The sequence below is a fragment of the Plodia interpunctella genome, chromosome 11 (assembly GCF_027563975.2).
Source record: "Plodia interpunctella isolate USDA-ARS_2022_Savannah chromosome 11, ilPloInte3.2, whole genome shotgun sequence".
Taxonomy (NCBI): Eukaryota; Metazoa; Arthropoda; class Insecta; order Lepidoptera; family Pyralidae; genus Plodia; species Plodia interpunctella.
This window is the reverse complement of record NC_071304.1, coordinates 7,472,175-7,498,158: the sequence shown is the minus strand read 5'-3', so window position 1 is coordinate 7,498,158 and position 25,984 is coordinate 7,472,175. Positions and strand designations below refer to the sequence as shown.

Below are 25,984 nucleotides of genomic sequence, written 5' to 3'. Positions count from 1 at the left end.
GTGCTCGGATTGATGTGTGTTATTACCCGTTCAGGCCTAAAAGGGGCATTTCGCTCTTGTTTTGGGGAGAGGTAAGCCTAGCCATGTCCTCTCCATTCCAGCAATACTGAACTGAATATGCCTTTGTAGTTGTTTACAATTAAATGTGGGAAAATGAAACACCAGGCGTATAAACAAAATAATATTGCTTTATGCATTCAAAGTACAAAAGAACAAGTCAACAAAACGTCGAACAACATCAATCTAAATAAAGCACAACATCACAATACAACGCCTTTTCATAAAAGTGCGTAAAAGCGTATCATTTACATAGTAATTTATACTCGTTAACTTTATGTCGCGTAAACGAGCTTTATAGGCAGACAGAATTCGTGTGGAAAGATGCTGAATATTAAATTTTTGTTTTGTAGAGGCAAATTACCATTCACATACTACTTAACCATATTTGTGTAATAAGTTGTGCCTGCGTAATTTTACTTAATTTTACATTGAGTGAAAGTCAACATTGAGCCATCAGTAACAAGGATGAATGCCATGGACTAATTGGTAATTGTCAACTATCACAAATTCAAAATAAATTGTACAAAAAATTCGGCTCAATCTATGTCTTCTCAAAAATGTACATACAATTTCAATTCAAAATTCATAACGTTAGAAAAAATATGGCTACCAATTTTTGTTCCAAAGATTGACACATTCCGTCGAATCATTTGGGTACGGAGTATGGTTTATGCTGTACAGACAATGTATGTTTCCGTGGATTCAAATCTATTACAAAAGTAGATAATTTAAACCATATGCATCCATATCCCATAACATGTTTTTCTTATCAAACAATCCTTGAATTTAGAATCTTTGTATTTATAAAATAAAGTAAAGCTATTTATGTAGATAATAATTACGACATTAAAATAACCTATCTTAACGAATTAAAGTAAACACGTGATTAATCGCCTACTACTGCCTCAATATTTGGGATAATAAAGATACCAAATTATGTGATATTCTGATTTAAATTATCTGATTCGAAGATATTTTGAACCTATATGAAAAATCTATATACAATACCTAACTCCTTTCATATGTAAGCTAATATTTTTAATAAAATAAGATTTTCAATTTGCATTGCGCTGTTCGATTTTTCATAATTTATATTGCAGGTTTAGAAAAACTTTTAAAATTTCAACATTGTGTTTCAACAATTATTAATTTTGTGCTTCAATATCGTTAACATGCATATTTATATGTAATTATGTAATTTTTATTGTAAAACGTCTTTTACTACGCTATATTTCTACTATGATTTTTTCAATTCACGTATGAACTATTGTAAACACAGCACCATAACTTTCATTCGCACGCTTCAAATGCTGTCAGTTTTTGATATTGTGTTGGGAGAAAATTTTAATCTTCAGAAATATTATTTTTTATTTCCCGTAGAACTTTGGATCCATTCATTCGTTCCTTTGTATATTATGCCGGCTCCACAATATCCGCGACCAGTTCACCAAACTTTTATGGATTCGGTGTACATTGCTGGTTTTTTATTGCGGTAAATAAAAGCTGAGTGCTTTTGTGCTACAAACTACGCAATGTTCGTGCATTGGCGTCGACATCTGTCTGTCTCGTTCGCCGATAGTGTGGAACCGGCATTAGACATTCTATCGATCAAACACCAAGAGTCCCGAAACGTATTATATAATCTGTGCCCGGAGTGTGCTAAGAATAATATTTCTTGTATGTACTCTGAGAATAAAATACTTTTATTTTATATCGAATCTATGTTATCCCAATGTTTTGACAGCATACGATTAAATCTGAAAAATATGCAATCTTCAAACAATTTCAATCTCCTCCCAACACATATGACCTTCGACAACATTAATATTTTACTTTACCGCCATTTTTGTTAAGTTTTTCTATGTATATAATAATTGCAGCAAATTGAAAGGGTTTCTACTAAATTAATATTATTTAGGCCAGTAAAGATGAATCTAATGAAGCGGTATTTTACCTGATATCAGATAGCCTTCCTGAGATCTATTCCTAAGTTACTAGGTACATTTAAAATTGATATCATAACAGAAACACTCAAATAAAAAAGTTTTAGTAGATACATAACTTTATAGTATTGGCCTAAATATTTAAGTTCTATTATAATCTATATCTGATATAACTCTATGGTTTTTTCTCAAAATCCCAGCTCATTTCTCCACGTTTTGCAGGAAATAAAAATTCCTAATTTTTATTTCCTACAATTTTTAACCATCTGTAACGTATATTTAAAAAAATCAAAAACTATAAGTGCTTCGATTAGTTTGTACAGCCATGAGATATTATTTTATCTTGTTTGTAATATACCTATAGGTAATTGTTTTGATTGAGATAATTTTGATATTTCCTGTAGCAACGGCTACTCCTTGACAGACCAGGCGATACCGTCCAGGAAGGTACTTAATTTTGGAATAATCAATAATGTTACACAGCTCCAATATTTTAGAATTATAGATTAGATGAGAAGGAGATTTAACGATTAACATTAAAAACGGCATGGACGGCTGGCAAGCTCTGTGATTAAGCTTAACGTGTTAAGCGTTATGAATATATATTTCTCAAATATTCGTTATCTGAATCTGTTATCTCAAATGTAGAAATGTTTTACTAATTGAACCGTCAGACCATTGAGCTCTCAAAATGCAATTGATAGGGCGGCGAGATTGAAAATTGATTTACCCGTTTGGATATGGTTTCGAGGATTCATTTGCGTTTCAATATAAGAAATGATCATCTGTTTCGAAAGTATTATTTCATCACTTGAAACTGGGTCTACATTGAACATTCAAACAGACTCACATTTTATCAGTGGAATATACAGGGCGAACCATCGAAAATGTAATTGACTAACTGATAAGGAAGAGATCAGGTCCAGAAAGGCTTCTAGCAAGCTTTAACTTGGGCCTTAAGAGATTTACAACAACAAAGTAGATATAGGATTATACCTCATGATTTTAGAGAGTAAAATCCATAAAAGAGACGTGGTAGCGGCGAGTGCCACTCCGCCCCAGCCGAGGTCTAGTGACCATGAGGTGGAGAATTCCCTAGCGGAGAGTAGGTAGTAGGCAGGATTTTGGGGTCCAACCACTCCGTCGCTTGTGTCGTCTCCATGCATAGAACCTCTGGTGGAGACGCGTTGGATTCGCTTGAAGTGGATGATCATTAGCGTGAACATTGCGAATAGACCTGAGGATAAAAGACATTTTTATTACCCAAAACAGGGATCTAATACTCTTTAAGCTAAGACTTTTTAAAAGTGAAATACCTACCAGTCCATATCATTCTGATAACTAAATAATTGCTTAGGAATGTTTATACAAATTAGTTAAATACATGTAAGTTCATGATTTGTTTATTGTTTCTGCAATTTTGTGTAATAAATTTTCAAATAAAAAAGAAACTTACCAGCTAAAAGGTACATAACTCCAGTGATGAGCACGGCACTAATCTGGTGCTTGCAGACTCCGAAGGTGCCGACCAGTGCCGCGCTGCCCAGCACTATCAAACAGACCAACGCGCATGATATGGATAGATTCTGCATGCCTGGAATAACAAAAAAAAAAGAATAAAATCGCTTATGGAATTTTTATCTTTTTCTACATGGACATAGACAGTCTATCATAGTCTTCACTAGTCTATCATATCTTCACTATCGTTGAAATAACTTTCTTGGATTCACTCTTGATATATTTGGATGGATCCATTTTCCTCTACAATTTATCAATCATTTTACATGTTACATTTTCCGCCATTCTTAGATAAGAAAGGCGGAAAATGTAACATGTAAAATGATTGATAAATTGTAGTCGCTGCAGGTATTACATATTTTATGTAGGTATTTTAGTGCGGACTTTGTAACAGTAATAATATAATTGATATGTAAGTAATAGTTGTAATATTTTCGAGGTATTTATTCACGAAATAACGACAAAGAAGTCGAATAATCATAAATCATAATTCTGAAAGGGAACCGAACAAATCGAAAACAATTTCGAAAACAGCCATTAATAATTCAAAGAGCGTAATTGGTTTTCATCGCTTTCACAAAAACTCCCGACATCTTCAACGTGTTATGAAGGAAAAGATAAGTAGGTAAGTAGGTACCTTTTTAAATCTAAGAATTCACAGGTTCGTTTTTTGTTTGTAGACTTCGTGTATCTTCCCATAATACTAGTAGGTACATAATAGTACCCTCGTAATTTTATATCTACGCAAAAATTTATGCTTTATGCTGATTTTTTTTTTTCAATTTGTTTTTTTATAATACCAGTATTCAACAATGTTTTACTACCAAAATATTTAAAATATAAGCAATTTCGTAAATAGGAACAGTGGTCTAAAATATTTTAAATCTAACTTTAACTATTAAATGCTAGGTACTGAACTGGTAGATTTCTAGCTATAAAATCTTTAGAATCCATTTTCCGCTACTGCTAAGAGGTGATAAAACGAATTTTATATTCCCGACCTTAGCCCGACCTAATATCAAATATAATAAATATCCTATGAATATGCAATCTACCTGTGATAATATCTACGTCTGTACATAAAAACAGAGAAAAGACTGGTTATTGCGTTAAAACAATACAGATACATTATTAATAATGAAGAAAGTTTTGCGGATTGTTTGCCGATAGTGTGTAATCGCCATTAGGCAGCACCATTAAAAGTATTTTGCACTTTTCCTTGTTTGACTTTCACAATCTAGAAAAAGAATCAGCCGGCACGTTCTTTGTTTTTTTTTCGCTTCCAAACCAAATATAATAAAACAATAGATTTATGTGAGATTAATGAATCACTACGTAGTATTAAATAAAGTCGCCGTACGCTTCTGTTTGTTTTTAAGCTTTCTTCTTTTAAACGATGCAAAGGATTTTGATGAATTTTTCACTATTCCCGTAGCTTTAAAGACTTCGTGTGTCGGCTTGGGTCGCTAGTAAATAATGAATAACTCACGATGTTGCCAATCAGCCCTGGGTTCTTCATCGTCGTTGTCTGCCAGGTAGTTGGTGCAAAGCGGCTGCTTGGGGAACCCAGCGCGGTATAATATTGTCACCTCCTCGTCTATAAGCAGAGGGTGATGTTATATACGTGTTTATGGTTTTAAAAGTTACGAAGTATGTCGTTCCAGGTATGTATCGTGAGGCATGAGAATAAAATGGAGTACTAAACCCTAAACCCTTATTTATGACTTCCATAAAATCAAAGATTTGTTCAGAAGTTAGACCTTTTTTGGAAAATATTTCTCAAATATTTCAACAAAGCAAATTTCGCAATGACTACTGCTAAAAACTTAAAAAATATATATTTTGTATAATTGTATAATTTTCAGAAATGAAATAATTGATAAAAAGTGAATGTTTATGCCAAATAGGCTCAAATTAAATTGTAATATAGGGAATCGATTATTGAATAAAGCCCTTATAAATATAGGGAATACCTTCTAATGACACGCACATGGTCCAGATCCCGCCGTTCATTGGGACGAGAAAGGTCGCCTGGGCCTTTTTGTGACTTGTGTCTTCGATCTGAAACCAAATGCCGGTAGTCAACAACTTTTAAGCTTCAGGATTAGATTACAATTGCTGAGGATTGTGTAATATATATAATATAGTTGTTCTTTCTTTTTATTATTAACGCTGGCTTTGTTCAAATCGCCTAAAAACATCTGAAATGACTTTTTCGACTGCTTCCCGACGGCTAGTGGCAAGTATTCGCATACACACTAATGAACTTACATCTTATCATCCAGTGTGCAAGTTTCCCCACGATTTTTCCTTCGCCGGAAGCCAGTTGTGTATGTATACAATATAGTTTAAAATTACTTAGAAGAAAACAGTAGCTCGTTTATTAAAATTCTGAAAGATAGAAAATCATTACGACTACAAAATGCTACGTGCTACAAAATGCTACGCGCGCTACGAAGTGCTACAGTTTCGTATCAGGCGCAACACCAACTTAGACGTCGCGATTTATTAGTGATCAATTGCTATTTCTATTCATGATTATTTACAATATTAATCTATAATAAGACATCTACCATAATGTTGATCTAATAAATTAAAAACAGAACGGGAAGTATTTCAATCAAAATCAATAGAATGAAATCTGGCATGTGCGGAAGCTCGCGTGCATATCTTGGGTGTAGTCTGAAGGCATTCGACCGATTAGCGAAGCGACCCTGACCTCGATATTAGCTTTGAAGTGAACAGCTGCACTATTTCACACCGAATTCCTTGGTCGCAGCCCTACCATAGGAAAATTGATATGAAACTCAGAAGTGTAGTTTTATTTTTCAAAAACTATAGACCGGCCTTTCATTTCTTTATTTATTTTATATTATCAAGTTATCTGTGTAAAAAATCATGAGAGGCTTTGTTTTATAGCGAGATGTTTCAAAGTAATTTGAATTAAAAATTATACTTACCTACGATACATATAATAATGACTTAGTAAACTTAACGCAATGTTAGGTTAGGTACATAGTAATTTTAATTCACTTTTTTTTAGTATACAGCGATATTGGGAAAACTTCAAACTTTTTGATTGGTTAAGGATTCGGAGTCGAGTACGTATAGAAAAATTTTGTTTTTTAATTATGTTAACAAAACACAAATTGTGTATATTTTACTTATATATTGTAGATACTGAAAGAGCATAATATATATTTGGTTATTTCATTTAGTTACCAAATTTTTTATTTTGTAAAAAAAAACATTTTTGTTCTACAAAAAGAATATGTTGACGATAAAAAAGACTATACTGTAAACAAAAACACAAAAACAGACTGGAATAGAAACAGAAAGTTTCACAAAGCCAGATTTTGCTAAAAGCAAAAACACGACTAGGTACACGAGTAGGTATACTTTTAGATTTGAATACTATCGTAACTGACTTGTATTGTTTGTTTCGGCTTTTGTTTAAAAAAAAAGAGAGCAAAATATGCTTTTATTATTTCTAAAATTGATTCGCCCTCGGGTTTCACTTCTCCTGAAATTTCAAATAAAATATGTACTTACCTATATTTTATTTAGCATATCCAAGCTACTTTGACTGAGATATATCTTTCTAGTGCAACTAGCATAATTTAGTATTTTTAATGCAATACCGCTCAAGTATCCAGCGAAACAACATTAGTTCTAATTATACAATTAATTGCTGCAGTAGCCCGCCACAAACAATGCAGTGTTGCCATTAGTAAATTAAAATAATATCTAATTAGTTTTAATACTAAAATGGCTGCCGGTGTCTATGAAGTTTAATGTGATGTGAGACAAGTTTGTTTATTACTTATTTAGGAAACATAATGCCGCTGCTTACTGATGAATTAAAAACAGATGTGTTTTTTTTTATTTAGAAGTAAAGGTATCTATAATGTAATTACAGCTAAGTCCAGCTTTAGCCAAGAAACCGAAACAGATAGGCAGACTTTCGCATTTTATAGTATAGTTATTATTATGAATTATAGTTACTAGTTTGATAATGCAACAATGACCTTATTGAGGTAAAAATGACAAGGAAATCGAAATGGCCCAGCACTTAACAGTCCAGGGTCCTCCTTATCTGATCACCTTGACCAGCTCGCCATGCAACCCAGTCGTAACACTGAATTATATGGTTGTGAGGTTAACAACGGTGCTTGGTCGAATTTCAGGTTCGATTTTATTTTGAAGGAGTTAAGTGTGATGATGTCAGAGCCAGATTTTTTAGCAATAAACACTTTTTTAGCATGTATTGAGTATAGCAAATGTCTTAATTTATTAATAGGCTGTTGACATATTTTTGTTTTTATGACTATTCGAAAATATATATTAATAGAAATATAAATTATATTAATTTAAATAATACAAAAATACTGTGATAATCAATGACAAGGCTTTCAAAGACATGACAAAAATAAAATCTCACATTTTTGTTTGGAAACAGCTACATAAAAATTATATATTATAACAATATATTAACTGTAGGTACTCTCCCTACTTTTACTTTGATAGATTCATGTAATTAGTAGTTATTACGAACCTACTATGCAGTACGTAGTACCATTCCATGGATATATTAGATAGTATTTGTTTTTAATAGAAAAATAAGCTAAAATAAAAAACGTAAACCTCCGTTTTTTTAGTTTATCTTATTTTTCTATTAAAAGCATATCTTAAATTTCATATTATGATAGCTCCGTGAAAATAAATGAGAATCCTGTCACCTGGGAAATTTTGAGCCGTATCAGCGTGCGACCCTTCTCTAAGTTCGTAAGCCCTGGGGCTACGGACGAGCAGTTTTATGTCAGTTATACACTATCGACACACAGTTCGCCGAACTTAGGCTTTTCGACATACATTGCTTGTTTTTCATTGCGGTAAACAAAACCTCTCATAATGTACTAGCTTCGCCTCGGGGCTTCGCTTCCGTGGAAATTTCGGGATAAAAGTACCCAATGTGTTATTCTAGGTTATATTCTGTCCGTGTACCAAATTTCATAACAATTCGTTCAGTGTATTTTGCTTAAAAGAGTAACAAACATACATCCATACATCCTCACAATCTTTCGCATTTATAACATTAGTACGAGAATATTCATTAATTCGCGTCGGCATCTGTCTGAGCTAGGCGATAGTGAATAGCCGACATTACAACATTTCTGGAACTAGTGCCAACTATACAGTGCTATGAAACTGAGCCGTGCATATTAAATGATTTTCTTTTAGAGGAACAGGAAAGTTTCTTCTTTTTATTGCTCAATGGTCAGTGGTATAGTTGGATTCCATAGAAAATAAGAGATCATTTATGTAGTTTCGCTGCATTTTAGGCTGTAGTTTAGTGACTAAAGCAAAAGCAATGGTTTTCGGTTTCTTGAAATACTTATTTTAATATACTACACACTTCTATTGGCTTGGTGCAAAAATTATGAAATAAATCGACTATCGTTGTATATGATTATAAGTACATTTTAATTTAAGTGATAGTTATTTTATGTTCCGTTATAGATTATACAGCAAATGATTGTAATCATTGATGAAAAGATTGAGTCTGCAATACTAGATACACATATCATATAGGTCGTAGGTAAGGCATGTTCTTTTCAAAACATAATTATTATTAATACCCCACGGATACTATTTATACTCCAATGTATTCACATTGAAGTCTCAATAATGTCAAACAACATTATTTTCACAATTTTTTTGTATCACAAATCTCTGTAATACTTCGCTTCGCTTCAAACAGAAACTGGGAAAATTGAATAGAATTACTAAAACTTCCACAAAAGACTGGAATATTCTGTGTTTTGCTGGAACTTCGCTGTATAAGTTATAAGTTGGAACAAGTTTATGAATTTATTACGCTTGCTATAATCTAGATTAGGATATTAAATAAAACATTTTAAAATAATTAGCTGTATCTATTTAAATAAATTAAACATGTGTCGTGTTGTGGTTTCTGGCCCAATTACAAATTACCGTATTACCTTTTATTATTCACGATTTCATTTCATTTGAATTCCAAGGGCATTTAAATTTGTCAATAAACAGAGAAGTGGAGACGTGATCTAGTGCAACCAATTCATTAATATCCTTGTTCACCATTTAAATTTCAGAACAATTAATTTCTTATAGATACTCACATACAATATAATATTCAGAAAAATATCTAAATACTGCATCGGTAAGCCTGATAATTGAGACATTTAAGAATGTTCGCGACCCAGTAGGTATCACAACTTTGTCGATGTAATCGTAGTTTACATAACTTCAGAAGTAAAATGTCAATAAGATTTATTTTTATTCCACAACTATCGTTTCATCCCGGCTTCGGTCAGGTAAAACCGTAATAAATTATTATAAACCTCTCTCAGAAATCCCACTATTTATTAATGAAAACTGATCAAAACCTGGTTGGTAATTGTTGAATTTATCGCATTCAGAAAGACGCGATAAATTCTTTGATTTATTTTTCTAATGTAAGGATGAAAAATATTCTTCAAATGACCACAAATTTTTGTTTATATAATCTGTGGCCTAGCTTAAAGGGTCGGAATTTTATGGACCACAGCACCTTACCTTTTGTATCCAGACGAGCTAAAATTACTAGGTAAGGTAAGGGTGACCTTACACACGCCAAGTGTACAGTTACTTACGTGACCCCGGAGGTCACGTAAGTAACTGTACACTTTACACTCTGAAATCTGAGTATCCATATCCAGAGTATTTATGATCAATAGATGTAGTGTAGGTATGGTGAGGGTTACCCAAAGGTTTCGATCAAGAATATATTTAAATCAGTGGTAATTATATCACACACATCTCATTCAATAAAATTACTATATTGATTCGAGCGTAGAGTGCTCCCATCTCACTGCTGCGTATCATGATGACCAACCTTAGCGACCTTGTCATCGAGCAGCCACTGCAGGGCTGTGTTGGAGGCGTTAGCTAGGGCTGCCAGCGCGGTGTGGTCCCACTTCACTTGCTCCCAGTGATCTGTCATGATGGACGCGCATAGCATCGCCGTTGAACAGCTGTAACAAAATACAATATAAGCAATATATTTTTGCTTATATTTAAAGCCGGCATGCATTTTGATTATATTTAAAGCCTTTATAGACATTTAAACAATTACGAACAATACAGAAACGCCTAATCTAAGGTATGAGTATATTTGGGAAATAAAATTATAGGGCCGGTTGCCTTTGGCGCCCAAAGTTAAAACTCGAGTGCCTATGTGTGACTGTAGCGAAAAAAACATTCTGCTTTTCCATCTCACATAGTACCATCATTTATCATTGTCATACTGCTGTATTTTTAACCGTATTATAAGTACACTTTCAAAATACAATTATTTTTGTGTTGAGCGTACGAGAAGCGCCAGAGTTTTCTTAAAACATCTGTAAATAAAGCCGTTAATAACTTTAGAACAAAGGCCAAGCTATTACCAACAAAGTCGGGAATATAGCGAGACAGTGAGGTAATACCCTTTTAATTCTTACGAAACAGGCTCTAAGAATTTGGAGCACCCTTTTGATGCAAGGTTTCCTGTAACCGGGAAACGTTTTGAGATTAAAAAAAAAAAATACTTCCCTGCGTTGGTGCTGCCACAATGTTAGTATTGTATTGTACTCCATATAAGTTAAATTAAATCGGGTCGCAATGTGTTGTTAGTGTTAGACTTTACAATTTAAACGGAGAGCTGGCTGCGACTGATAAACACGAGTTAAAACTCGTACAATGTCAATAAGGTAAACCTTATTGTACCCCTTGTTATACTCGTGTATTGAGAGAGGTAGTTGGGTTTGTTACAAATATAACGCGTCAAGTATCAGGTGAAGAAATATGATAAGGAAAAAAAGGCAGTAAACCGAATATTAAATTTTCGCTGTTTTTCCATAAAAACAAATGCGAAAGAAAGACAAACGAAAAAGTACCTACTAAAATAAAGCGAGTAATTAGTTGTATTTTTTATAGTCTCTCTCATCTCTACAAGTTCTCGCTTGCGTTCGGGGTTATGAAGCCGCGATGCTCGTGGTCAACGTAAAAAAAACCTTAAAATATGTTTTTTGTTTATAGTATACGTAATTATTAATGAACGAATCTTTTTTATATATTTAGCCATTACCATTTGAGTTACATTAAAACTTGGCTCAGCAAAATTACATAAGAAAGTGGAAATTTTAATGGACGTTTATATATTTTTGTTTAAATTATGTTAATAACGTTGCGTGTTTGACTGTTATTAAAACGTGATCTCATAAACTGTGCGAGAGTGCGTGACGCCCGCAAGATTCGAGGTTTATTACTACATTATTCTGTTGAATATAATATGTCACCAACTGCTTATGACTTACTCATAACCTTGGCATTCTGGAAATCATTTCTTCATTTTTGTACCAAGTGGTGTCTGATATCGCAAAATGTCTTATTAAGGGTTACTTCCGAACTATTTTACCATGTTTGGTAAGTAAATTTTTCTGAAATAATGTACAGTATCGCGTAATTATCCCTTACGTGGTGGAATTGAGGACCATTTCCCGTAGTTGACTTTTACAATACTTACACTAGGCGAAGGAGCTAGCACATTCTGCGTTTTTCTTTCGATCCTAAACCAGCTTGGAAGACTTTCTTACGAGGAATATTTTTTTCAATTCTATTTTATAAAGCGATAGCCTTATTTTCCTTTTCTTTGGTATTTCAACTTTCCCAACAACAACAATTTGAAACTTTCTCGATAAAGTTTGAGGAATTAATTTAGAGAATGTATTAATGCCCTAACATCCCTGCTGCGGCTTACCAACCCGGGATCAACGGCCGCGGGTTAGGTACGTGAGGAATTTAGCAGGGAACTAAGATGGCCAAAACTGGACTTTTTAACCCCTGACCAAAAATGAAAGGCGTTACGTGTATCTGGCATCTTAATTCCCAAATGGATGTACTAATTAATCAGTTTTTTTAGGATATAACCAAGTTTTTTATTTATTTATAATACTCATTTGAAAAATGCACTTTCAGTTCTACTCTTCTCCCTCTTATTAAAGCATATTCAGGTTACATTTCGACTGTGTACTTGAAAAGTCCATTTCTGGCCAGGGCTCTTGCCCAGCGGACTTAAAAAGTAAGGGTTGTAACTTGCCTAATACATACAAAGCTAGATGTTATACGTTTTTCTTGTGAAAATAGAGTTCGTTGAGGAAAAGTGGCATTAATATTTTAATGGTTAATGATCTTAATTGGATGGGAGCATGTATTTTGCTTTTGTTAAATAACTTCTGGGAAATTCTAAAATAATATAATAAGACTTTTATATTAATTAGGTTTATTTATTTTACCTATGGCGTGTGTATGTATGTGCTACAACCATAATATTTTAGTCACCTATAACTCCCTAATTTTACATTAAGCGACTTTAAACTAGGATGTGATATGGGTGTAAAACCTTTAAAAAATATTGGGATTTTTTTAAAGGTTTTACGAACTTCGATTGTAAAATCGATTGCAGAAATCCGAATCGGACGGAGCACAGTTCGTATAAATCAGAGGGCGAAGTGTGGGTTTACATTTCACTTCTCACTGTCGAGTCGATTCCAATTGAGACGCAGCGAACCAATAACAATGCGGTGTTGTTGTTGTTGCGCCACTACGGCGCACTATGGTTGGTCAGCTGTGTCTTACTGCGAATCGACTCGGTGGTGAGATTTAAATAGCAAAGTCGCACTACGCACACTGACATATTATGATATGCACATACGTTTGCACACTGTAGCTATCTCTTTATATCCTGAAACTCGTAAAAATAGGGACCGTTCCGGAATTGCTCTCACGCATAGCCCCAACACCCAATTTGACGGCAGGTAAATACAAATCACTCGACTTCTTCCTTGGATTTTCTTTTTTATATTGCCTTTGCTTTACTACTATGTTACAAAGGCATATGAACGTCGATCCGAATAAACTGCTTTTGAAGTGTAGCGGTGGTGGTCTAGTGGTTACAATGTTTGCCCGGGATCGAAAGGTCTCAGGTTGTAATCACACTTGTGTAATGATTTATGTTCGTTTATATTATAACTGGCTCATGTATAGTAGCGACCACCACACCACTTGCTTTCATAACCTAGTGCACTGTGGTTGATTATTTAGGTATATACGCCTAAAATAAATAATAAGAAATTTTATAAAATATATAAGCAATATAAATTTTATAAAATATACTATAAGTATTTCTAAATGGATAGATTTGCTATAACGGGTTCTATTCTCTAATGAAACATATTCTAGTTAAAACAAGATTATGCATTTCACAACCCCGGGGTTCTCGGCGTCACAGCCTCGAATACAGCCGGGAACTTATGAAGATAACAGAGTAAGTGGTGAAACTAACGCAAACAAATTAATACCAAATTAGATATCATTAGTAGGCTTCACAAAGAGGATTATTTCCACGAGGCTTGTTGCCCAAACAAAGCTGATATACAAAATCCACAAATCTCATATAAATCGCAATTAAATACCTCGCAACTAAAATGTTTGTTAAATATGAGACTTCACTAATTGAAAATAGGAAATATGAGCCCCTTTGAAAATTGTTGCTAAGCAATCTGGCATTACAAGTATCTACTTCAAACATTACTAATTTCTGGTAATTAATTAATTTTAAAGTAGGTATACTACAAATAAATCTGTATGTGGATATAGACTGTTTTGTCTGTAATAAAGTATTAGTGATTTCAATTTCCTGTAATGAAGTCTAAGTATAAATAGAAGTATTTTTTTAGTTTAATGTTTAGTAGCGCTCTGGCTACAAAATATCTAGTAGCTTAGTAGTATACAAAGTATTTTCAATGTATGATTTTATAATTTATTACTATCGTCTAATCTTTATTATTTCGTAGTACCTACTACACTTCATCCAAGTTCACATAATATTATCAATCCTCTAAGGAACCCAACGCATTAGTATAATGAATACAAATTATCACAATTACGATCGTTCATGTATAATACAGTAGAAATGTCACCATCGATTTGTGATGGCGCCAACTCGTCTGCCCGGGGATAGACCATGCCCATAGATCACGTGCCAATTTCTGGTAAATAATTTGTATGTTATGTAAGAGGCGCTGATGCCGATTTATGAGATAATTCAGCTTTTGTAACTAACATTACAAACCTCGTAACGAAATAGTTATTTGTGATATATTTTTATTAGTAGATGCGGCTCAAGGCTTTACAGCCTAGGTATATACTTTTGGATAATCTTGTCGTTATAACTTTGCTATATGTAACTATGTATTGTAGCTGTGATGTCAAGGTAGGTAGTTATTTTAACTACTTTTTAGGGCTATATATATATATATATAACTGTAAAAACATAGAAACAAATATCTAGTGACTTTAATATGAATCTATTCATTATTCGCCTACCTTTATCCCACTTTATGCCGGTATTAGCATATAGGTCTCCACTCCAGTCTCCAGATGTTAACCGATCTGATACATATTGCTCTCAAAATTGTATGCTGCACCTGAATGCACACCACCCATCTCTACTTCGGCCTTCTTTCTCCATTCAATTTGAAATCTTTTATGTAATATATATATATAATAAATTAGGTACCAGTTAAAAATCAGCGCTGTGACTTCCAGTCATGGCACAAAACTGAGCTGGGATCCCTTTCGGTATAGACCTCAGTTTGTAAAGAAATATAAAAACTATAACTTCTTTTTGCAGAATAACTTTTCTTTCTTTTTTATTTTCCTATTCAATCAATTAAATACACACTCAGGAGCTGGCGCCGCTATCATCGAAACTGATCCAAGGCGGAACCGAAAACCAATGTTTATATGAGTGGAGTTTTGATGTATGTTCCCAACAGTTGATTGAAGCCCCCGCCGCCGTAATAAAGACGAGGCCCTTACGTGATCGGTATCGTAATGTGCTCGAGCTGACTCCAACGAAATATTATTAGTTATGTGTAATCTAACTGCTTTAATATGTGACTACCTAACGATATGAATGTTTGGAGAAATACTTTGGATCTTTGCACTTTAGTTAAAAACATAACACATTTTATAACTTACAAATTGGTACGAAGCCCACGATGCACGAGTTCAGGTCACACTTGACCTTTTATTTAGTGTTTGTTGTTCTAGCAACAACAGAAATACTGTAGAAATATTGCAAAAATACTGTGAAAAGAACTGTTGTCTATCACATTTCATGAGATACCTGCCTGGTGACTGACGGAAAAGTAAGGCACTGCAGTCAAGTCAGTCAAGTCAAGCCCAAGTTACGATATAATTAATAGCAAAAAAACTTCAGGATTGAGACAGCTAGACCATTAATCTCTCCAATCTGGGACGACTCGACAAATGAAAAAGTTTCGTTATATTTTCAGCCAGTTACATTTATGTCTAGGTATATATTGTGTTTTAAGTCGATAATTGAATTATTTTGCGCAGTATTTTTTTTCGATAATATCAAAGTGTAAACCAATATCTATTAGGACATAGTCTACTTATACATTTTTAGACATACTTAACTTGAAAAAACTCATTGGGATCTCATCGTCAGCAAAGAACTAAGTAATATGTCATTTGGGAACACGTTTTAATTTAACTTTTTAACAAGTTTTTACTTAAACGACGTCTGTGAAAACATCAAAAACTTTTCTGGTTACAAATATGTCCCTGTTCAAATAAACTTTAAAACTTAGTTGTAAAAAATAAAACATGCGATATAAATTTAATTGTTACCGTTATTTTATTTTTAATTAAAATTTGGGTCACTATAATTAAAGTTTTTTTAAACTTTATTTAAACTAAAACTTTATTTAAACTTTGTGTGCTTTGACTTTGAATAGTGAAGTCACAGGACATTATTTAGTTAAAATGGGGCTTTAGCTAATCTATTGCTTAAAAATGTTTTAAATTATTCAAAAATGTAACTTCATTCAATTTCAACAATATTCATATTACAACATCAGTTGGAAAACAGGTTGGGTACAAAATTACGTAGATGTAAACTAAAAGAAATATGTCTCATAGCGTGTGTCGCAACTTTCTCAAATTACGCACAGGAACATCGCCATTATACTTAAATTTCATCCTAAATTATGTTTTCGGTGTATTTGTATACTTAACTTTAATTACCATTATCCAATAATTAACAATTGCAATTATGAAAACCTAAAACCATCTTAGCAATATCCCACAAAGTGCCCATTTATTTCAAGAAGTAATTCTTCAGTGTCTCTCTAAATGTAGACGCCTTTTGTTTAGTCTTCGAGAAAGCTTATCTAGATTGTAGACAGCACATAAATCTGGTGATTCTCTGAATCGCTGCTCTGCTGTGTTTTGTGGAGCCAAGTAAAGTGTGGATATTATTTCTCACACCGGCTGTGTCTCGCATGTGTTTTGATAGAATAATTTTGTCTGTGTCAGATGTTTTATGTTTGAAAAACGTATTGCTTATATACGCGTTGGGTAGTGTTCTGTGCTTTCTGTGTACGATAACATAATAAAACGTTTTCCTATTCGTGGTCTTTCTTACTTATCGAGTGTCGGGTAACACAGGTGTCAAATTTATTCAAATCTCCTGAAGGCATCTGGCATGTCTCTTACGACTTCCTACCGACATATTAATTTATATTTATCCCAAATTCAGTACAGAATCAACAGTCCTTGTCGATAAGATTAGACCTTGCTATCTCGGTTTTTATGGTTGACTAGTAGAGAAATCCACATGGCGTTAAGTCCATTGCATATTTTTTCAGTTTTGTGTAATAAAGTTTTTAAATAAATAAATAAGAGGGAGTTTTGGTCAGGAATGGAAGCCAAAGTTTGAAGTTGTTTAAAAGTGATAAGACTACATAAACGACACGCGACAGCTGATCCTACTGTATGAATTTGTCTGTTAAAGTGTAATAAGTTTCTTTAATACTAAATAATAATAAGGAGTAGCAAATAAAGTAAATAATGATTACAAATATGTAATATTGTATCCTTCCTTTCACCAATATGCCATAAATCATATTGGTCAAAGGAAGGACACATCACTCGTGGATTGAATAAATATTATCCACTAGGAAAAATAATCCCTACGTGATATAACAATAGCGAACACGATAAGTAAACATCGACCATAAAAGGTTTTGTCAGCTTTCTTTTTATGTTCAAGCCACTGATTTCTACCAGGCAGAAAATGAAAAAGTTGGATTGTCTCTCTCTCTCTCTCTTTCCCATTTGCAGGGTTTCCCGATTGCTTCAACATTCATTGAGTGTCAAAGTCCCTTCATTACTTTTTCTTTAACAATTCTTTATTAGTGGATGATATTGAATGAAAAACATAAATCTTAATCCTAAATAGCGTTCCTACTATTAATTAGTTTATCCCGTAAACTTATATTTACTATTCTAGGGATAACCTTTGAGTAAAGACAAATTACAGGGCCTTCGTTATATTAATGACCCCCTTTATTTTATTAAGTCAATCGCGTCCTAGTAAACTTTGAAAGTCAGACAGGCCTAAATAAATACCAAGTCCTGAACAAATAGGCTACTCAAAAATATACAAACTCTTCGTTATTTTATAGGGAAACTAACTGAAATAAGTAGGTCTGCGAGTGATGTAATTAATTTAAACCGAACGAACCGTAAAAGTATCTGGTTAGGTAGGTACATAATTTCCCTTTTCATTGTAGACATAATTTGACACTGATACGTCTACGGACGGAGCAACGTCTGCCTATTCATCTTCTTGGTCCTTACAGAAATTAATGCTGGCTTAATCTCACAAAGAAGGATATGCGTGCCAATAGTCCAAGCACATGCGAAGTGAAGAAGACATTTTATAACGCGGGTCCGGGGAATGCTTTATGGCTGATGAAGAAACCGTGAATGCGCTTAGATGAGAGTGAAACGCTTTGTAATAACACTAGTTTTTGCCCACAACTTCGTATGTGAGTAAAAATCCGTTTCCCGTGGGAATTTCAGGAAATCCCTTCTTAGTGCTCCCCTACACTGTCCTAGGAACCTATACACCAAATTTCAGTTTCCTACGCCCAATAGTTTCGGCTGTGTGTTGTTTGTCAGCCAGTTAGTCAGTTACTCAGTAACGCAAGAGTTTTATATGGGTATATAGGTACTCGTATATAGATAGATAGATATCTCATTTAGATGCACTAACCTTTTGAACGGTGGTGATTACTGTGTTCGATCTGGCGTGGATGGAATATAAAGTGCCACCGGCGGCCATTTGTAACCGCTCAGAGCTGTTTCACAGGCTAATGACATACTCGGCGAAATTTTAAAGATAAAATCGAGAATGTGGTGTCAGGCAAAATAAATGCCTATGAGTTAAAAAAATATAACTTTTATGATAAAAAAACCGTATTTTGTATTTAGTATCTTTTTCCTAATTAAGTAAATAAAATATATTGTAAATAGCTGGCAAATACAGAATTTATCATGCATGAAAAAATCTCTGAGTCAAATCAATTTTATACTAGTCAACGCCACGCAACCAACGCAACCAAGAAGAAAGCGACTATGAAATAATTTCTTAAATACATATAGGTGATTAATGAGGAGCAATCGGATTATTCATGGCAATATTTCGTTACAGTATATGGCTACTAAATAATAAGTTTTGAGTTTATCCATTACAAATAAAAAAAATCTTTTCTCTTTATAATATTAGTACGGATAGACATCAAAAAGTCATTTGGTAGATTTACATCTACCATACTACGGAGTACCCAATAATTCCATGATATCTACATTATTAGAATAGTTTCAACTGAAGCAACACGTATTATTAAAGTCAAAGCTACCTAATTGTCACACCGCTCTATAATTTTCTGATGAAATCAATCCAATTTGAACCTTACTCTCATAGATATTAGGTAGAGATAATAATATGAAAAAATAAAATTATAGGCTTTCATACTGAGTCATGTTGGGTGACACTGTAATGGACATTAGTGAATTTCCGATAATTGGTTTTGTAAATTTAGGCGATACAACCAACACTGGTATTACACTCGCGCCCGAAACTAATTAATTATGAAAATTTGCTTCCGCTGTATAATAATGTACATACATGTATAATGCCCTATTATTGAAGCACTTTGTACGAAGTATGTCACAATATCCCATAATGGGTTGATTATTAGTTTGTTTAGTGAGGGGTTAGTCCACAGAGTTATTTTATTATATATATTGTTATACGGTATCTCTTTCTCTCATTGCGGGATAAAAATAAAACGAATAACGGTATAACAGAATCGATAAAATTACTCGTAATTCAATATGACCACAATACTAGAACTTCTGGAATTTAAAATAAATAATGAAACAATTTTGTTAATAATAATTAATGTTTATATATTTCAATATAAATTTTTGGACTGGTAAAACAATAGAAATCCAATTTGTAGGCAAAATTTAAAACAATTTTATAAGACTAATAATTTTATAATTGTATAATTGAAAGCTGGATTAAATATGTTAAATAATAATAAGTTAATTAAATTATGTACACATACATTAAATAGTGAACATGTTTAGTGAACAAGTTTTATTCACAATAAGAAATAGTTTTCTCGTATCAAGTAATTTACACCTTCCACCTACACATGCATATGTATCTTTTGATTTTTGTTTACTTTGGTCGGGCCGTGTCCACACAACACATTAATTTTTCGTGGAAACCTGTCAACAAAGCCTTTATTTATGAAGGCCGAGAGCTCCGTAAAGTTGCCAGTATATAAAAGTTTAGGAAGGCTTTATATTAATATACTCCAACAAAATATGATATGCTACGAAAGATCTACGAGAGTGCTACGAGAGGTCTACATAAGTGCTACAACTTTGCTTCTTCGTAGCACTTTATGTAACAATGAAAGTGGAGTAGTAAAAATACTTTCTTTGGTTGAGTGTTATATTGCTTGTCTTAATAATTTCCTAGAAAACTTATCCAATCCTTTTTATTGTCTCTTAAAAATTATAATAACAAGAGTGCTACAAAAGCACTACGATCGTGTTAAGAGTGTCGATGTTTTATTGCATCGGCTACTTATACGTGCTATTTTTATTTCGCAAGTAATTTAGTTTTAATTTTCAAAAGATTTAAATTTTTGAAATCATAATTCTGTGGATCGGTTCATGGCAATATTTTTATAGCATCTCCGAATATGTTTTCATGCAGCGTTTGTACATAAAAGTTATTTAGACACATACATCGTTTGTTATGGAATATCTAAATGGATAGTCCATTTGACAAATAAACTGCAAGGGTTAAAGTCGTTCGTTCGTTTACATAAATCAGTCGACCACGCAAATAAACTTCACTCTGTTCGCTCGTGTTTCAAGTGCCACTTAGTTATGTTTATAGGCTCAATAAGCTGACGACATTTACGGTTATTACGCTTGAGACCGAGAGGATTGGTGCCTTCATTTGTTTAGAGAAGAAATTTGACTCCTTTTAGTGAAAATCTTTGGTGAAATCCTAGTGAAAACGAGTGCGTAAAAATTCCCTGGGAAACGCCGCCAGGGAATTCTCCACTGCGTACGTGCACTCCATTTATACCCATATCCAGTAAAACATGTAGAATTAAGTTTTCTTTTAACACCACATTGTAAGTAATGTTTTTGCAAATAAATGATCTTTGTCTTTGTGATCAGTGGAATAGCAAGTGCTTTTAGATCCTTTGCTTTTGGAGAAATGGCTGCGGTGAAGTTTGTTGCGCCGTTTCTTCTTCGCCTGCGCTGTGGAAATCGGCAGTAGACTAAGGCTGCGTTACCACCAGTGATGTGAGTAGCGAGGGTTGTGTTTTTGAAGAACCAATGGAATCATTTATCTTGCCTCGCTTATCACAGCTCTGGTGGAAACGGCTTTGTGGCGGGATTCCGCTAGGAAAATGAACCGATTATATTAGTTCTTCAAAAACACATCCCTCGCTACGCATCCTTGCACATCTCTGGTGGAATCGCAGCCTTAGGGTGAGTTGCACCGTCGACTTTGATTTTAACCGGTACGCCGCTGACGTTTAGACAAAACGGCTTAGTAGAATTTCTTTTTTTTTTAATTAAGCACTTGGTAATAACGTCAAAACTAAAAATCAATACGAATAAAGAAGTTTCATACAAACCAAGGCGATTGCCCACTCAGTATTCATGTTCAAGGAACATGAAAGTCACATAAAGTACGTGAAGGAGCCTCGTTCGAGGCTGTAAAAATGGCAATATTCTGGATTTCACAGCAGAAGATACTGCTATATATCGACACTTTGAGGAAGGAATTGTATGAATCGATTTTTATATATTTTACTCATAAAACTCATGTTTCATGGTAAGAAAGCTGCGATTTTTATTCAAATCTTAAGATATGTAATTGAGATAAGTTTTGACGTTTGTTCTCAATCATACAAAATTACATAAAAAATGTATTAAGTAAAGTTACAGTGACCTACCTTACGCTGCAGTGGCTGAAATCATTTTTGAAAGTTAGTGTGTCGTATTTAATTACTATTTAAATTTTATCTTTTCTGTTTAATTACAAAATAGCTTGTATAATCCTCCTGAGCAATGAAATTTATTTTTCTCTCTTATGATTAGCACCACTTAGGTACCTACATACCTATACTATCTAGTCGTACCTAACACGTCAATATCTTCATAAAACAGACTGAAATTGATAACGAGAAAAAGACGTAAATAAAGATTTGAACATATAGATCAATGCTATTAGTTCTGGTTCGTTGACTGAGGATTGACAAACTCAGCACAACTAACTTTGTTAGCAGATGCCAGAATCCGATTCGTCAACTTTGTCTTTTAGCTTTCGACATAAATAGGACAAAGTTTCGTCACAACAAAATAACTTTTTGACATTCGATAGAAAAATAAAATAAGGGTTGTACCCTAACCAATATTATAAATATTAAGGTATGTTTATTTGTTAACTCTTCACGTTTATCTGTTCAATCATCTTATTGAAATTTTTGCATATGTACACGTAGAACACACACGGAGGATACACCCTGTACTCCATTCACGCGGGCGAAGCCACGGGAAAAAGCTAGTCAGCTACAAATATAGAAAAATAGAAAGACAGAAAACGAACATTAAATAGGTACTGTTGGTATGGTATCACATATAACACGGTCTAGGAACGCGGGTTTTGTAGATCTATGGAGACGAAAAACTTGCGGTAATCATTCAAATACACGTTACATCAGCCAGAGATTATGTAATAATAGATGGAGGGGAGAACTTTGAGTAAGATTCGCGTTACAATTACAGAGATAGGTACCTATTAATATACGAATTTATCTTAAACTTGCTAGAACAGGCATGTATTATAGCTAGTGTTTTAAGTCCACACCTGCAAATGGGTTACGTTGTATATTTACCTATTTGTTCAATCTTTATAATGCGCCCTGTATAAACCTATTCACGTGATCACCCTTGGTGTTGCAGGGGTCCATAGCCGGTGACCACTCCCAATTTGACGGGCTGCGTGCTTGTTTTTAAAATATATTGTAGAGCATCAGACATGACATCAGACGTAGGAGTCTTACCTGGTGAGTAGCAGGGTTGCCAGTAGGTAAAACACGGAGGGGTGGACGCCGCACTCGCATTCAGTGTGCGGCGTGGAGGTCTGGGCCTCCATGCCTGTGCCCAGCTTGTGGTAAGCGATGTACGCCCGCGCCGGACTGCCGTGGGGAGCAATTTTTGTGGCCTTGACTCTCTCTTTACACTGAAACTGCTCATCTGGGAGCCGAGGATGGTTTCCTCACCTAAAATCGTAAAACCTGTTTAAGATAGATAATTGTTCGTTTACTTCTAATTTATTGTGCAAAAAATAAGAACATAACATTAATTAATACAATAAAAATACATGTCAACGGCGGACTATTCCTAATCAATTGAAATCTTTTCATTTTTTTCTAATATTTATAAAAGCGATTTGAATATGAAATGTCTTGTCAATTTGGACCAATTATGGGCATTTGAAAATGCCCATAATTGGTCCAAAAAATTGACAAAAATAAATAATTAGGTAGGAAACAGGAGTGTATAATTTCAGACGCTCTGGTTTAACTACACTAAGGATCTCGAAGACCGAGCGAAGTGAAGAAGAAATTGTAGTAAGGTTAAATAACTAGTTAGTAATCTGTGGTATGGTGGACCCTGGGCTGCGACGCTTAACGGCGGTGGAAGAATCGGAAAAATGTTCAGATGAAAGATTTTGAAAGCTCTGGTTGGATGAAGACTGTAAATCAGCAAACCGAGCGAAAAGAAAAAGTATTTCCTTGTTCAATGGTCACGTATACCTAAATGCTGTGCCGGATTTTGAATGAGCTTTTCAGAAAAAGCCAGCGACTTAATTTGACTCTTTGAAATACTGAAAAATAGCAAATGTAAACGTCAAGTCAATATTTTAAAGACTTATTTGAAGTTTATCGTCATGCAATTAGCCGGCAAAAATATAAAGATGTATGCGAGCAAAACGTTGTCAATTTTTATATGGACTTTGGAATTCAGGGCGTCACAGTCGAGGATTAAACCAGGATCATGCGAGGATGCGAGAGAAGATATTTTAAAGCTGCAGTTATGAAACTTTATTTCGAAAAATATTGAGTCAAGTAGAGAAAGTACCTAATTTCGTCTGATAAGTACCTATTTACTTACGAAAATAAAAGGTAAACATTTTTGAACTCAAACGTCTTAAATTAACTTAACCCTAATTTCCATACACCGACTAACAAATAGTGTCATCAAATTGAACTTTGTCACAGGTATTTTTAACTAAGTATACTTACTTTTTCACAGGAAATCGTACGGCATAATGTAACTGTCACATTTTTGGAACCAGTATTTTAATAGTTTTAAATATCGCGTGACGACAGCTAGTGCAATGTATTGTTGCGATATTAGAGCAGCTGTCACACCGTGTGCGATGGAACGCCGAGACCGACTGACTAAAGGAAAATGGAAAAACGAATATGGTTGGGCGATACGGACTAAGTTTGCTGCATATCGATATTTGGCGGCAATGCCTCCCTTGAGGTTCATTATGACATATCGTTTTAAGGCTGAATAGGCTTTATAAACTATACCGAAATGAGGATGTTATCTATAAACTCTATAGAAATAAGGATTTTACTTTGGATATGCGGAATATATATAGATTTTTTTTTTTAATAGATGGTACTAGGTACATTAATTTCTTTTTCGAAAACTAGGTATATGAAAATTTTTTATTCAATACTTGTACCTAAAGGTGTAAAAAGCATGGAATTTACTTTTTTTCGAGCTTTTTTTTTGGTACTCCGTACGAAGTACTTACATGGTAAAAAGTCAAACTAATTTGAGTAGATATCCCAGTAGAGTCGATTCGAGTAAAAATATCTCAGCTCTTTCCCACGAAGATATTAATGGCAGACTAGAGAAAAATGAGACCCCTAACAGTACATAACTATACATCAACAAAATATCCTTCAAAATATATATCGATAATTCAAAATAACATCACTACAGGTAGATTGGGCGGGCGGGCGAACCCACTGGGCGGGGGAAAAGTCGATACCTCCTTGTGTCATTACACGATGCACACTGCACCATAATTAATTAGATCATAAAAAACTTTGAATTTATACAAATTTTAATTAGCTAAGTAAGTACCAATGAGTTAACGTGCTAGAATATAATCAAACAGGATTAGTAAGTATAATCTATTTAAGTCAAATTGGGTTATTATTTTAAACTAGCGACCTGACCCGGCTTCGGATGGGGCATTTATGTATGTACCTGTAATAAGTTGTCTAAATAATAGGAAAATTGGATCAAATTCAGTTGCGTTGTTTAAAACAAAAAAGGTTAGAAACAGAGGCGGAGGGCGACTTTGTTTTAAACAACGTAGTGATACCTAATAATATATATTACCTAATAATATTATTTCAAATACTAGGTACGAGCTTCCATTCTTGATTTTATTGTATGCGCCTGTTACTCGAAGACACCGTTTTTCATGAGTTAGGTAGGTTGCTATCAATACCAATAATGCTGTGCACGCGATTTTTTTTTCTATAATTTATTTTACCATGTACCTACATGTGCTTACCTAAGTATAAGTATGTCGTCGGTGTGATTCATGTGTACCTACCTAGTATATAGTTAGCAATAGTTTTTGAGCGAATCCGCAAATACCTCTACACAGACGGGCATGGCGAAATTAGGTTGAAATGAGGTTTCTAGTTTATTTCGGAAACCTAAAAAGTAGTTAGGATTAGTAAACATCAACTAACATTGATTTCTTCTTTGATAGGTATTATGGTCGATGTACCTCGACCTCTAATGTCCAAGACGAAAGATTTTCTGCTTGTTAGGTACTTTTACATTTCATAATGCCATAAATTTCTGGTGACCCCCTTTTG

At 33.9% G+C, this 25,984-nt stretch overlaps 1 protein-coding gene across 3 annotated transcripts; it reads right to left on the bottom strand.

Annotated features, from left to right (window-relative positions):
* Positions 1–168: 168 nt before the first annotated feature.
* On the bottom strand, positions 169–24,527 carry LOC128673916 (uncharacterized). 3 transcript variants are annotated; one of them, XM_053752083.2, is made up of 7 exons: positions 24,371–24,527; positions 23,126–23,344; positions 10,435–10,573; positions 5,495–5,582; positions 5,011–5,118; positions 3,460–3,597; positions 169–3,240 (listed from the first exon to the last, which is right to left on the bottom strand). In XM_053752083.2, exons 2-7 carry the CDS (start codon positions 23,215–23,217, stop codon positions 2,969–2,971), a joined length of 837 nt encoding a protein of 278 aa, XP_053608058.1. In that variant the 5' UTR covers positions 23,218–23,344; positions 24,371–24,527; the 3' UTR covers positions 169–2,968. The 3 variants fall into 3 exon arrangements, with proteins under 3 accessions (XP_053608058.1, XP_053608060.1, XP_053608061.1); XM_053752085.2 differs by having other exon boundaries at positions 23,126–23,359; positions 24,371–24,521; XM_053752086.1 differs by lacking the exon at positions 24,371–24,527 and adding an exon at positions 23,882–23,996.
* Between the last annotated feature and the right edge of the window lie 1,457 nt (positions 24,528–25,984).